This window comes from Pristiophorus japonicus, chromosome 7 (assembly GCF_044704955.1).
Source record: "Pristiophorus japonicus isolate sPriJap1 chromosome 7, sPriJap1.hap1, whole genome shotgun sequence".
Lineage (NCBI taxonomy): Eukaryota > Metazoa > Chordata > Chondrichthyes > Pristiophoridae > Pristiophorus > Pristiophorus japonicus.
The window spans coordinates 45,307,913-45,321,630 of NC_091983.1; the positions used below are offsets into that span (position 1 = coordinate 45,307,913).

General features: G+C 39.3%; 1 protein-coding gene across 1 annotated transcript; it reads right to left on the reverse strand.

Moving 5' to 3' along the window:
• Positions 1-7,783: 7,783 nt before the first annotated feature.
• LOC139266757 (ALK and LTK ligand 2-like) lies at positions 7,784-13,386 on the reverse strand. The gene is made up of 5 exons (XM_070884352.1): positions 13,128-13,386; positions 11,952-12,008; positions 11,787-11,867; positions 10,220-10,296; positions 7,784-7,991 (listed from the first exon to the last, which is right to left on the reverse strand). The coding sequence occupies exons 1-4, from the start codon at positions 13,384-13,386 to the stop codon at positions 10,232-10,234; spliced, it is 462 nt and encodes a 153-aa protein (XP_070740453.1). The 3' UTR covers positions 7,784-7,991; positions 10,220-10,231.
• Positions 13,387-13,718: the final 332 nt, after the last annotated feature.

Below are 13,718 nucleotides of genomic sequence, written 5' to 3' on the forward strand. Positions count from 1 at the left end.
TACAGCCAATTAAGTGCTTTTTGTAGTGTCGTCACTGTTGTCATGTACGAAATGCAGCAGCTAATTTGTGCACAGCAATGTGATAATGACCAGTTATGTTGATCGAGGGATAAGTATTTTCCACGTGAGAGAGCAGATAGGGCCTCGGTTTAACATTTAATCAGAAAGATGAATCAGCCCTTCCTCAGTACTGCACTGTAGTGGCAACCTAGATTTTTGTGCACAAGTCTCTGGTGTGGGACTTGAACCCACAACCTTCTGACTCCAAGGTGAGGGTGCTATCAATTGAGCCTCTGGCTGACACCTTTGTGAAAAGTTGGGTCATTGAATGGGATGCAGTGTCTCTGTGAATTGAGTCCTGAGGGTGTAGAGTGTATTTGTGAACTGGGGCAATTAAATTCAGACCAATATCTTTTTTTTCATAACCAATATGTTATTAACTAAACACAATACAGAGCAGATAAAATAAAACTAAATAATACAGTAAGTTACATCAGTTTCCATATTCTTCTTTCTTTGGATGCCTTTCCAATTGACTAAAAATATTGAATATAACTGGAGAAACATTAGTTTTTGTATTTAACAAACATCACAAACACATTCCACACAAAAGGCAAAATAGAGGGGAGTTTCCCTTAGCTTGTAGCGCCGAGAAATTCATGCAGGCTTTTATTTAAAAAAAGGGATGCTTCTTTAAAAAAAAAAGGACACTAAAGGTGATGCTTTTTAAACATTCAAATTGATTTGCTTGCAATAACCAAATTGAAAAGACAGTGCTTTGTTGTGATTCGAATTGATTTAAAACAAGACCACACATTTTAATTTAAACTACCATAAGACAATCGCAATTTTTTTCCTGTAATCCAATTAAAACGTCCATTCATAATTTTTTTTTAGCAACTGTAACTTCAAAGCTGCATCTTTTGTTAAACGAACCATTTCATAGCTCCATAAATCATAATCAAAATAAATCTACACCTGTGTTTCTAACTTAAAATGTAATTCCATTCTCGGTGCACAATGTACATTTTTAACACTCAAATTATCCACACTCTCGTAAAACTTCCCACATCCATGACAAAGGATTAGCCAGCTAGCTTCTGCACAAAAGTGGGTGGAGCTTAAACAAACATAACAGACACTTTACTTTAAAGACAGAGATTCACACCAAACTTTCACTCAACAAAGTTTATCTTTCTCTTTCTCGGCACAAAAGCTGAAGCTTCTGTGTCGGTTTTACTTTCTCTTTTTTTAAATTATTATTATTAGTTTTTTGTTTCAGCAACTTATTTTCTAGTTCCCTGTTTTTTTTCTTCCTTTGCTGAGTTCTTAGATCTTCCTACTCTATCTCCTACTTTCTCTCCTGCACTTTATGTTTATCCTGTTTCTCAATTTCCATGTTTCACGCAGAGGTGGGTTGTGTTCACCGGTTGCTAACCGGCTTCTTTAAGTTTAGCTTTTTTTCTCATTCGCTTGGGATACTATCTCAAGCAAGCACTTACAATTTCCACCAGATTCATTACATTCCGGACCGTAATTTAAGTAAGGCTCCCCATGAATCATCGAATTGTCTAGTACGGCAGTTATTATCTTTTGTTAGGGTACCTACCTGACACCTAGCTTCGTCAAGATTCTGTTGTTCATACATTCTATCATCCTGGTCAAGGATGACAGCACTATCTCTCTCTGTGCAGTACATCACTGCATATGCAATTAAATTCATAGCTTTATCTGGTTTCCATTGCTTAGTCTTAATCTTCCTTTGAATGAATGCGACCGCACCCTCCAAAAGGTACTCTTGAATACTTATTTAGACACTTCATTAATAGTGTCTCTACCAGTGTCACATCACACTGCTTACTTAACTTTGCTTTATATTCATTCTAAAGATCCCCTTTCGGCATCTTGGTGTACTTAAGAGACACTATCGGACAGTTAATACTGACGTTCCCTCTCACGAGATTAACCCGACAATGATTGATTCATTTGGCCCAATCAAACCCTTGCCTCTGTTGCTTTATTCACAATAAACCTGGTTTTAGTTGAGGTCGTAAGTCCCTTCCGTGGTAGCCAATTGTAAGATTTATTCGATCTGTCAGATTTATTATATCTGTCAGAAGAGACTTATGTCCGTGACCTCAACAAACCACACTGGGTACAGGTATTTTGTAAATAAGCACAACAGATTTTATTAAATAGTTTGCCTCCAGTACAAATAAATAATACTTAACAAGGCGATAGTCGACAGTCTGATCCTTGAAACCTCAACGGTAGCCCACTGAGTGACCGCAGCGCTTGTCTCTTGCTGCGTTCTGTTGATCACAGTCCTTCTTCAGTTTCCTTCTGTGTTAGCACTGCCCCCAAAGTCCAATAGCTGTTACTTTATACCCTTTTCCTCCCATACAAATGCTGTGAGAGTCTGCAGCTGTCTCAAGCTTACAATAGATCATTGTAAGTCTGTGCCTCTGACCTTCTATGTTATATCTCGTTCTTCTCTGAGAACTTCATTACTGAGCTTGGCTTTACAAAATGGTACAGGCTGCATTATTTTATCTTATTGATTATTATTTGGCCTTGGCCATTCTAGTTCTAAATGGAGCTGTTTCAGCAATTACAAAAATGGTTAACATAATAATGGCTCAATTTACCATGATGCTTTGCTTCTCAGTTTTTAATCATGCTTAACTAAGCTTACACACATTTTACTTACTTTTATCATATAATAGTTCAACAAAAGCATTATTAAAACACTATCCCAACATGCAGGTAAGTTTTATCTTACACCTCCTTCCATGCACACACAAAGACAGCAGAAATCCAAGAAAACAATTAACAAAAATTAGTTTAAATTTGTGCATGGTTTTCTAGAAGTTCAGAAAAAAAGTAAAGAATTGTTGGAATTATACTGTATTTTGGAAGTCATTGCATGGAAGCACGGTTGCCAGCATATTTTGTTTAGGTCATGTGCTAATTATTTTATTTTTAAATTTCTTTCTTGAGTCCTGATTTTGATTTTTTGGCATGGCTCACAACCTCCAAGATAAATTACTGGATCTATTTTTGAAGCTTATTTGTTTGTCAGTGCTTCCTTTTATCTGAGAAGCAAATTACGAAGAAGCAGCACCTCACAATATCTACAGCATCATGTTGAGGAACCTTGGCTGCTTGTGTATCACCCAAATTGTAAGGTTTCAAATCTAAGTAAAAGCTTCTCGTCACTTAGCAAGCAAGAGTCCTTCTTAGAGGATACCCCAACTGCATTACAGGTTTAATCGACAAAAGATACAGGTCATGTGTTGGAAAGCTTATGAAAGTTAAAGTTTATAGTTAGTATGCACAGAATCAGTGTCCACACATTGTTCATAGAACTAGTTCTTCAAAAGATCACGAAGAACAAGGCACACATATTTTTCATTACTTTTGATTGATTTTGATAGACGTACCTAAATTGATCTTCATGTGGGACAAATGGCCAACTCTACTTTCCAGAGGACAGATCATCTATCCAAGGCAAGACGAGAAGTAGGGATTCAATCTTTCAGTCTTCTGTTTATCAGAGTTTGAACAAATTACAAGAAGAATGGTTTCAATACTATGAAGCCATGATTCAGTTATTCCTACTATATCTAGTTCCTTGCTACGGATTATGGATTAAAAGAGCAAATTATTATTTAAATGGGGAGAGATTATAAAATGCTGCAGTACAGAGGGATCTGGGGGTCCTTGTACATGAAACACAAAGCGTTAGCATGTAAGTACAGCAAGTAATTAGGAAGACAAATGGAATGGAGTATAAAAGTAGGGAAGTCCATGATCGTATTAAATGACAGAGCAGGCTCGAGGAGCTGTATGGCCTACTCCTGCTTCTATGTCTTATGTTCTTATGTTATTATGCACAATATCTGAGAATATAGCATTCCCTAGAGACATAAAACTTTGTTGCTATGTTTAGTTTACTGAACAGGAAACACGCCCTCTTATGATCTGTCAGTGGGGGTGTTGTGGGCTAGTGCTTGGTATGGGGACCCTCTGTCTGTGATCCACACCCTCGGGGTCTACCTGCCTTTCTTTTACCACATTCCCCGGCCACGGAAGCCTTCTCCATTTTACCAGATTTTCTATATTCCCCTCCCCTCTGCTATTCTGCTGTAACTATTTACATCTCCTCTGGAATCATCTTTTCTTTCTATACTTATCCCATTATCACTTCCTTTCACCTTAAAGTATTATCCATCTTGTTCGTTCCCTGACCCCTTTTCCCCTGGCTCTGTACTTGCTTAAAAACTGTTTTGGGCTGAAATTGACCACCGCTGGAAATGAGGCACTGGCATTGGGGTAGTCTAACCGTCGAAATTCAGCACTTAGGGGATTTGTTTTGAGTGGGGCTGAAGTAACCTCATCATGGGGCGGGGCGGAGTGGCCATCAATAGTGGGGTGGAGTAGCCGAGGCTGTCAGTCATCAGCACCACGCTAATGATGTCATCGCGCTGGCGCATCACAACGTCTCTCCCTTCAATTAAAGGGGAGGGCCGCTGCGAACTCTGCAGCCACTTTAGTGGCAAACACTGGGCCACCAGGGAGGGTTTCAGCCGAGCCAGTGGCCTGGCACCCAAGAGGGGGTGCCAGGACTCCTAATAGTAGCCCGGCCGAACCCGCAGCCATAATTGACGGACCAACCTGGCAGTCGGCCGACAAAAAAAATAACATGGCGGCCGCAGCAGTGCGCCCTCCCCTTTAAAGGTGGCCGGACCACCACACCGGGAAAGGAGCCATTTCTCGAGGGGCAATTTCGTGAGGGGGTCCCCGCCAGTCGGTAAGGGGAAAATGGACAGAGCGGTCTCGGGCACTGCTCCAAAACTCACGAAAGGCAATTTCCAAAATGGCGGCCCCTCCACGGCGAGTCAGCGACCATTCGCACCACCCCGTGGTCACTGCTTTCAGGCGGCCAGAGGCCTTATCGGAAGGGGCAATTTCGGCTCCACTATATCTAACATCTTCCAATTCTCATGAAAGATCATCAACCTGAAACATTAACTCTGTTTCTTTCTCCACAGATGCTGCCTGACTTGCTCAATGTTTCCAGCATTTTCTCTTTGTATTTCAGATTTCCTGCATCTGCATTATTTTGCGTTTGTCCTCCTGTGATCTCTCAAAAAGCAATAGAATAAACACTGTCTCAGACTGGCTTAGGCTATGAACAATAGCATAAGTGTATTAAAAATAACAGTAGCAATTAAACTATTCCTCATTGGAGTTAGAAAGTAATAAAAAGATGCAACCCTTAATAAATAGTTCCCTTCACAATAGCTTTATATGAGATTATTTTTCCACACTGCCCCTCCAAAATGAAATACATCTGACAATCGTGCAGAAACTTAAAGATATAGAAACCGTCCGCAGCTCCCAGGAATCCTCCTAGCGTGTCAATAATGCCCATCTAATAGGTGTTGAAAAAAAATCTATTTATTACCTAGTTGTAAAATCCTTTTCATTGAACTGACCACTTGACTGAACGAAACAAACATGCAGACAAGGATGTAAATGAAACATCAGCATATTTGTCTTCTTGACGCATCAAATAACTTATCTTGCTAAACTATTTTTTTTCAGGAATAAGCGCCATTTCAGACTGTACAGCCATTAGGATAGATGATAGACACCAAACACCCCTCAGGCTAGTTAACAGTCTACTATAGACCTGAAGTGTTATGGTGATTCTTTGCAGTGACCCACCATCACAAAGGACAGACTGACCCCAGTAGCAAAGGAAAATGCAGGTTTGATTTTCAGTAAGCTGACCAGCAAAGAAGACTATACATAGAAATTAAAAATACTAAAGCTTTCCCTATGTGATAAACCTCCATGATAATCACACAGAGCTCCATGTTTTCAAGTGCATTCGTGGCATGCTAATTACTAACGCTTAATTGTCATTAAGATTTTGAGTGATTGAGAAGAACTGATGGAATAATCAGCTCTTTTCAATCATTAGAAATCGGACAGTAATTGTGTATACTTTGCTCTTTAAAGTTTCAGGCATAAACTGTTCAGTGGTTTCACTATGCATAGTGCTAGCAAAAAAAGTTGTATTTTACATAGTGCCTCGTCACATCTAGAAACATTTCAAAACATGTCAAATAGCATGAATTACTTTGAAGTGCAGTGACTATTGTTATGTGGGAAAGTGTGGTAATCATGTCACACACAGCAAGATCCCACTTTCAGCAATAAGATGTATGTTAATCTGTTTTGGGGATTAATCAAGAAAGGTACATTGGGCAGGATATCAGAATCCCCCCATTCCTTTTCAAATAGTGCCATGGGATTGTTAACAAGCATCTAAATAGGCAGTTATTCATCATCCAAGGACAGCACTTCTGAGAATCCAGCACTTTCTTAGTGCTGCATTGAGTCAGCCTAGACTACGTGTTCAAGTCCTGGAGTGTGTTTTAAACCAACCATATGACTCAGAGGTGAGATTACTACCAACTGAACCAAGCTGACACCATTCTAAGATCATATCTTCCAGGTGCTCTCATAATTTATCAGTGTTAAATTTCTAGTTTCTATGGAATTAGCAGCATTCTACTCCATATTTGTTGTTAGTGCTGTGTTAAAGATCACACCATGCAGGCACCAGGCATACAGTATAACTGGGATATTATTAATCCTGTTGATTTCAGTAATCGCTGAAAATCTGTTTTCTAATGGTAAAATACAAAGAGCAGATGGCTTTTAATGGATTGAAAAACTGACATTGGACAGGAATGTGGATTTGAAAGTGGCCATTAAATACACATGTATCAAGTATTGGGACTAAAAATAGACAATGAAACATGACTCCAAGTGTCATCCTCTCTTGGGGATCTGCTTGCATCATTCTCTTGTATAAGTAGTTTTTGACTAATTATTCAGAATAGTACATCCTAAATTTTATATAAATGAATATGATTACATTATATATTGCCTTCTAATTAACTTGTGCACTTCCATTTATTTGAATTACTTTAGGAAAGGTGTAATGATTTAGGTAAACCAAGGTCTGTCTGGAGTTCAGAAAAACATCTGCAGTGAATCAATGATTGAAAAAAGCAGTTAGTAACAACCTGGCAATGTATACAAAAAGCACTCAGTCCAGTCTGTGTCAAATACCAAACACTTTATTTTATAACTGATATATATTCAGGTCTTTACAATATATACATATTGCACATGTTAGCTGGAATGTTTATAAATCTTAATGTACAGTGACTAATGACATTAGCTTGTATATTTTGTACAAATGACACTCCACTGTGTTAGAGAAAAGATAATTGCTCACAAACATCTTTTTTCAGCTCAGAGAATGTAAACCATAACCAGCATTATACTAACCTAACAATGTTGTTTTAAAATATTAAATTTTGTAATGACAGAGGCAAGAAAAAAGTCATGCAAACCATAATTTAACCCTTGGGGTACAGGGTGACCCCAAACATTCTATTATATCGATATTTTGCTGTGTTATGATGCAGCAAATGGTTTTAAACTGCATAAACATTACATATGACAAGTAAAGGTAACCAGCACTCTGAAGCATGAAAAAATCCTACAGTAAATTTAGGATACATTAGCCTTGCCTTGAACAATATCTGAGCATCTCAATGTTTAATGCAAAAGAATGTTCCAAACATCATTTGTTGAACAAGAAAGCATTTGTGCAATTTTTGGCAGCATTATACAGAGAAACAGTGAAGTGTTATTATTTTCTTAAATGTTAAGCCTTTGTAACATTGGCAATTATTTATATGAATGTACAGAATTACAGAAACAATGTTGACAACATACAAAATGCACATTAAGGAGTTTATGGAAGTAATCCATCAGTTTGCAAAAATAAATCTTTGTTCACAATGGAATATGTTATAAAGGTATTGAGATCAATTTATTTCCCTGTTGTTTTCCAAGGCACTTTTCTTGGTTCTGGGGATATCTTAATTTATTGTTGTCACCTGCAAAACAAAATTGTTGCATTTTGTACTCTCAAGGATTTTGATTCATGAAAGTTGAATGAATTCATTTTAAGTTGTGCATAGAGCCTGCTACATGTTTATCCGTGGAACATTGAAAACCTGATCTGGCTTAATAACTTCATTTTATAGATTGGTTCACGAGTGCGACTATTGCTTACTGCCATTTATGTTGTGAAAATTGCAGCAAATTCTAAACTTTTCACCATTTGTAAAAAGAATAAAAAACTTGCATTTACATAGCGCCTTTCACAACCACCGGACATCCCAAAGCACTTTACAGCCAATGAAGTACTTTTTTCAAGTCTAGTCACTGTTGTAATGTAGGAAACTTATGTGAAATTGTGAACATACCATGGATAATTTATTTTATTTCTTGTTAATGGTTTATGTCAGGGCTAACTTCCATAGAACAGAGTGCACCTTGAGATTGTCCAGTCGTATGGTTAGACTACTGCTGCTGCTGTAGTTACACCCCAAATAGTCCCACATTACTATGGTGCATGACTGGATTGGGAGCTTCCCCATGTGCTACAAATTTAGCAGCTTTTACAGTGTGTTACACTACCAGTTTCATTACATAAAGTACACTACTGTGCATTTAAGTACCAAAAGTATGGTATATTGTCCCAGTCCATATATTGCAGCTATTTAATAGCAAAAGTTGGTTAAGTACTCCACTCCTATGTATGATGTCAGTTTGGGTTCCTAATTTGCTGGCTATTCAAATGTGTGTGTGTGTGTTTTCTGCAGTTGAAATGTTCTTCCATCCAACTGATGATTATAAATATTATTGCAACTAAAATTCATGGTCAAATCCATTACACCCTTCTGGCTGAAAGGGGTGGTAGAGGAAGGAGTATCATTCATAGGAATTAAAACGTGTTAGAAAAGTCTTATTTGTGACCAATGATTAGTTCCACAATCAGTGGAGCTCACCAATGATCGTTATAACTGGAATTCAAATACGATCAAAACATTGTATCCCTACTATAAAGCTATAACACTTAGTGAGTGTAAAGAGTGATTAATCAATGATGAAATCAACATATTGTTTTCTCACTGAATTATGCACAGAAGTTCTAAGTATGACTAGAACAATATTATCATCTGTATTTCTATATATTGCTGAATCGGACCTAATATATTTATCTTGCGAATGACATCATCTGCACTGTGTTACAGGAGCCTTAAAATGCAGGAATGGAAGTCATAGATATATTGCCTGTTATTTTGTTTAAATGTGAATGGCAATTAATGTGCATAAGAATTAGGAACAGGAGTAGGCCATCTAGCCCCTCGAGCCTGCTCCGCCATCTTATGACATGTATTTTCCTAACCCATGCATTCGAGTACTCAATGGTATTGTGTCTGTTGCCGATTGGGGAGGTAGAAACATTGAATTTCAGTCGATCGCATAGTAATTACTCAGAGGGCTAGATCTTCCTCTTTCAAGATGCGTGGGCCGACCTATTGATTAAAAACCTATGTAAAATGATGTGTGCGCCAACTGCTGCCATCTCTATTAATCTTTAATTAAGTCGTAGCCATGGCAATTAGTGTTGCCTTGTACAGCACAGTAAACCAGTAAGATGGCAACACATTGCCAAGAGGCCTTTAATACTGAAACTATTTGCATTTTGAGTAATTATCCAATGTAATGTTGAGACAGTTGCAAGTTAAAGAGAGTAAAACTGTAAACTTCTACCGAAGCAGACATTTTTTGGATTACTTACACCTCTAGAACATCCAGCAGCTATCAAATATTTGGAAAGTATTTTAAAAATTGACCTACATTGATTCCGCTTCCAAAAGATGGTTGAAGTATATTAGAGCTGAATCATTTACGGACCTTTTCTCGACTGAATATGAAACAAATACCATCGATGAGCTGAACGGAAAGAAGCACGGGCAGGTTTTACGGGTAACGATGTCATCCATCTGGAGTGGATGCTAACTATAGTGCTGCATTCAGCAACTAATCGATGTTGGCTGAAGGACAGACCTATATGCATGGTCTGCCTGTAGTGGCCGATTAATATAAGAAATGTATTTACTAACGGGACAGTTTCTCCAAAGGCTGCAGCTCCGGACTGCCACGCTGACACCTCTCCACCCGGCCAAATGTCATAGAAAAACTTTAGGATGTCCGCCTCTCGTAGCAAAGCTGTTTAAGTATCATAGGACGTCAGTAAGTTAATTACACTTACCATTAATCGAATTTAGCCTTTCGCACACATCGGACTGACTGCTAATCTTGTGAGAAGTCTGGCACATCGTTTATAATCTGCGAGAAGTGAATGCCGTCATAAATTAGCAAACATGGTATACAAACACATGGTCCTAAATGCACTCACTCCTGTTCACACACATTGTACGCTCTATGCACGACTATCTCCTTGGGGAAATAGCTCGATAAGTATGGTTAGATCTTTGAAGCGGTCAGTTTCCCCTTGGCCTCTTTGATAAGTCACTGAATTCAGCAACCATATTGATATAATTCTCATAAAATATATATAAACTGACTACTGTTAATGGGATCTCTACATTCTCCACATTCTCTCATCTCTACATTCCATCCGTATGGAACCATTCTTTATGAAATGATTGCGGATTCCCGTGAATCCAGAAGGATGTATGTAAACTGATGTAAATTCTAATTTTACAATCTGGGCTTGTAACGTGTCTGTATTGTTTAATTTCCCATTACAGAAATAGTACAAAACGATCAAATATAATCCGAATCCGACCGTAGTGTAATTTTCATTTTCATGCTAACCATTTATAAGCTATTGGTACAACTTTAGAACGATTAAAATGCAATGATGTGTAATTTAATAAAGCATGAGTGAACTGCGTTGTACTTGTGACTACCATGTTACTGATGTTCCGGCAGTCATCGTTTGATAAGATCAACTCGGCCCCATCCCTCCACTTGATCGAATCAAATATACTACTGCTTACAGTGTGGATATATGCAGAGAGTTGGTACTGAGTCCAACAGAAATTATCCTCTCAATAGACTTCATCCTCCGTCGCCTGCATGTCTGTAGCAAAGCACGCTGCTTTCCAATAACCGGCGGCTTGGCTCATCACACACACCGCCAACTTTAAGACAAATGGTGTCGAGGAGGCCGCGATTGGCAAACTGCAATTGGTTTGTTATCACGACACTGCTACCCCTGAGCCTTGTACTCTTGCTTCCCCTAGAGCTGTGCTGACTTTAAGTCATCATATCCCACAGAAACTCACATTCTCATCAACGTGACACAGCTAAACTCTGATAAGAATGGAGTTCCAGGCAGGCCTCTCTCCAAAAATGAAAGTGCTCCCATGTGTCAATGCCGCCAATCTGCTACTGGGATGGCGCCCTGAACGGTCTAAACAGCAGCGACCGTTTGTAATGTATTTTTGTGACATCTCCACCGAAAGCAAGACAAATCACCCTCCCCCGCTCGATAAATGTATTCATGCAGATTCGGTATCATTCAAACTTAAAGTGCAAACTACCGAGTCTGGGTAGCATGACCCCAATAATGAACAGCCATTACATCAAGAGGTCCTGACGAAGGGTCATCGACCTGAAACGTTACCACTGTTTCTCTCTCCACAGGTGCTGTCTGATCTGCTGAGTCAGTATCCGCAGTATGTTGCTTGTTTATAAAAAAACGCACTTTGGTAAAGCGATAAAAGTAAATAAAGTCTTGGGTCTATAACGATCACTTTTACTGTAAAATGTAGCGCTGCCGGAAGCAGTAGGCAGAGGATGGCACTTACATGCTGGTGTGGTGCAGTCCCTGGTATTGTGGTACAGCCGCTGGAAATGTTTGCTGCACTTGGGGCTGAAGTAAAGAGGACCTGCAAGAAAATCAGTAGCCGGTTAAACTCGGTCGCCACTCACCAAGCAAAAGACCACGCGGGGAAACGGAAAGAGACTCCTACCCGTTAAATGTTTCAAAAATTTGTCTTTCATCTTCCTCAGATCTCTGGGTACTATTTCTGTTGGAAAATAAATATATATATATATTCTTAGCGGCGTTGCTGTGATCAGGTTAACGCAATTAACTCACCAAAAACTTGAGCATTTTAATCACTTGGTATAGATGCATTAACGATGTTTGCACGGCTCTTTTCGGATGTGTGTTGGAAGTGATTTGTTCTGTCGACAGATAACTTCATCAAATATTGACTTAAATTACTGCCCTCGCCAAGTGTGTGGCAGCCAACCGGATCTGCAGAAAATACAGCTTACATGAAGGCTTAACAGCGGGGAAGCAGCACTATCCGTGTGTTCCAGTGTTAGGGGACCATTCACAGCGGATTTCCAAAGCTCTGGAAATTCGGGACAATGGTTTGAAGTCGGGAATGCCAGGGCTCGCCGGGTAGCTTCCCATGTTGTAACAGCGGGCAATTTGTTTTAATTGCTGGGAGAATCACGCTCTAACTCTTTATGTATCCCTCTCTGTCGGTCCTAAGCAGATTAACAAATCTAAAAACAATGAAACGTATCAGGGGAAAGCAATATGATGCACGTAAAGCGCTCCTCCTCAGGTCGCCAGTCTGAAAAGGCATCATTACTCAGTTTGTAGCGCTGCCGTGGTTATAAAATACAATGGCACCGACTCCTTATCTGATCTCCTGAAAACCAGGCGGCCAATGTCCTCAAGTCACCCCTTGCTAGTTTTTATCCATTCATAAAATGTGTCTAGCTGCATTTGTAAGGATTTGCCGCTTCGTTTTCGTCTCGCGCCTTCTGTGGATTTAGCTTCGCTTGACTTTCCCGTGTCCCACAAATCCAGCGCCGCCTTTCACTATCTCTATTCTAAACCATCAGCATTAGAAAGGCGAGCAGACTCCTTGACCATACGCGTTCCCATGGGACTACAACAGCAATCGGCTGCGTTATTTAACCCGTAACCGGATCACAATAGCCCATCCCCATGATCCATTACCTCGACGCTCTTTATTTATTTGGTTCTATTCTGTAATGTGTACAAAAAGATAAATGTATTACCATCCATCATGTACAGACTTAACTCAGTAACACGTAAAAAGCATCATTGTTAGCTTGATAAGTACACTGGAAACAACATGGATCAATAGACACCAGGCACTTACCAACCCGCTCCTCCTTGTGATAGACATCATAGTCAGGTAATTCCTGAGAATCAAAAGTATAACCGACGCGTTGTGGGAAGTAGTTAACATCATTGGTTTCCTCCGCGTGGTGCTTTTGTAACTGATTTATGATTTTCAATATTAAGTTAAAGAGGGTCTTGTCCCCAAACTCCGTGAGATCTGTCTTCTCTTTGCAACATCCAGCCGTGATTATTAGAAGTACAAGTCCAAAGAATAACGGCGACCTCAGTCCGTGCATTTCTGTTGAAATCAGATGAAAGCCTCCCAACCTCGACTCGTAGCACTGAAAGAGAAAATAAATCGGCATGATGATCTTTAACAGCTTTGTGAGATAACCGCAAGGTTATGCCAAGCCACTCAGAACCGTGCTCTCCTCATTCATTGACAGTAATCATTTCCTGGTTTTCAGGGATTGGAAATCAAACTCTTTTATTGTTTAAGAGCCTATGAGACCGAATCAAAGCTTGTTGGGATTATCATCCAATGAGCATATTCTTGTTGACTATTCCCGCTTAAACTTTTGAAAGAGATGCACATTTGGTAAAAGTCGCAAAAGTGCCTAACTCTATT

Bases quoted from the DNA above. Each gene is read 5' to 3' on its own strand.
- LOC139266757 (XM_070884352.1), bottom strand. From the start codon at position 13,386: ATGCACGGACTGAGGTCGCCGTTATTCTTTGGACTTGTACTTCTAATA. The intron at 12,009-13,127 runs GTAAGTGCCTGG...ATTTTCCAACAG, and splicing joins TCACAAGGAGGAGCGGGTTG to AAATAGTACCCAGAGATCTG. The intron at 10,297-11,786 runs GTAAGTGCCATC...CACTTCTCGCAG, and splicing joins GGACTGCACCACACCAGCAT to ATTATAAACGATGTGCCAGA.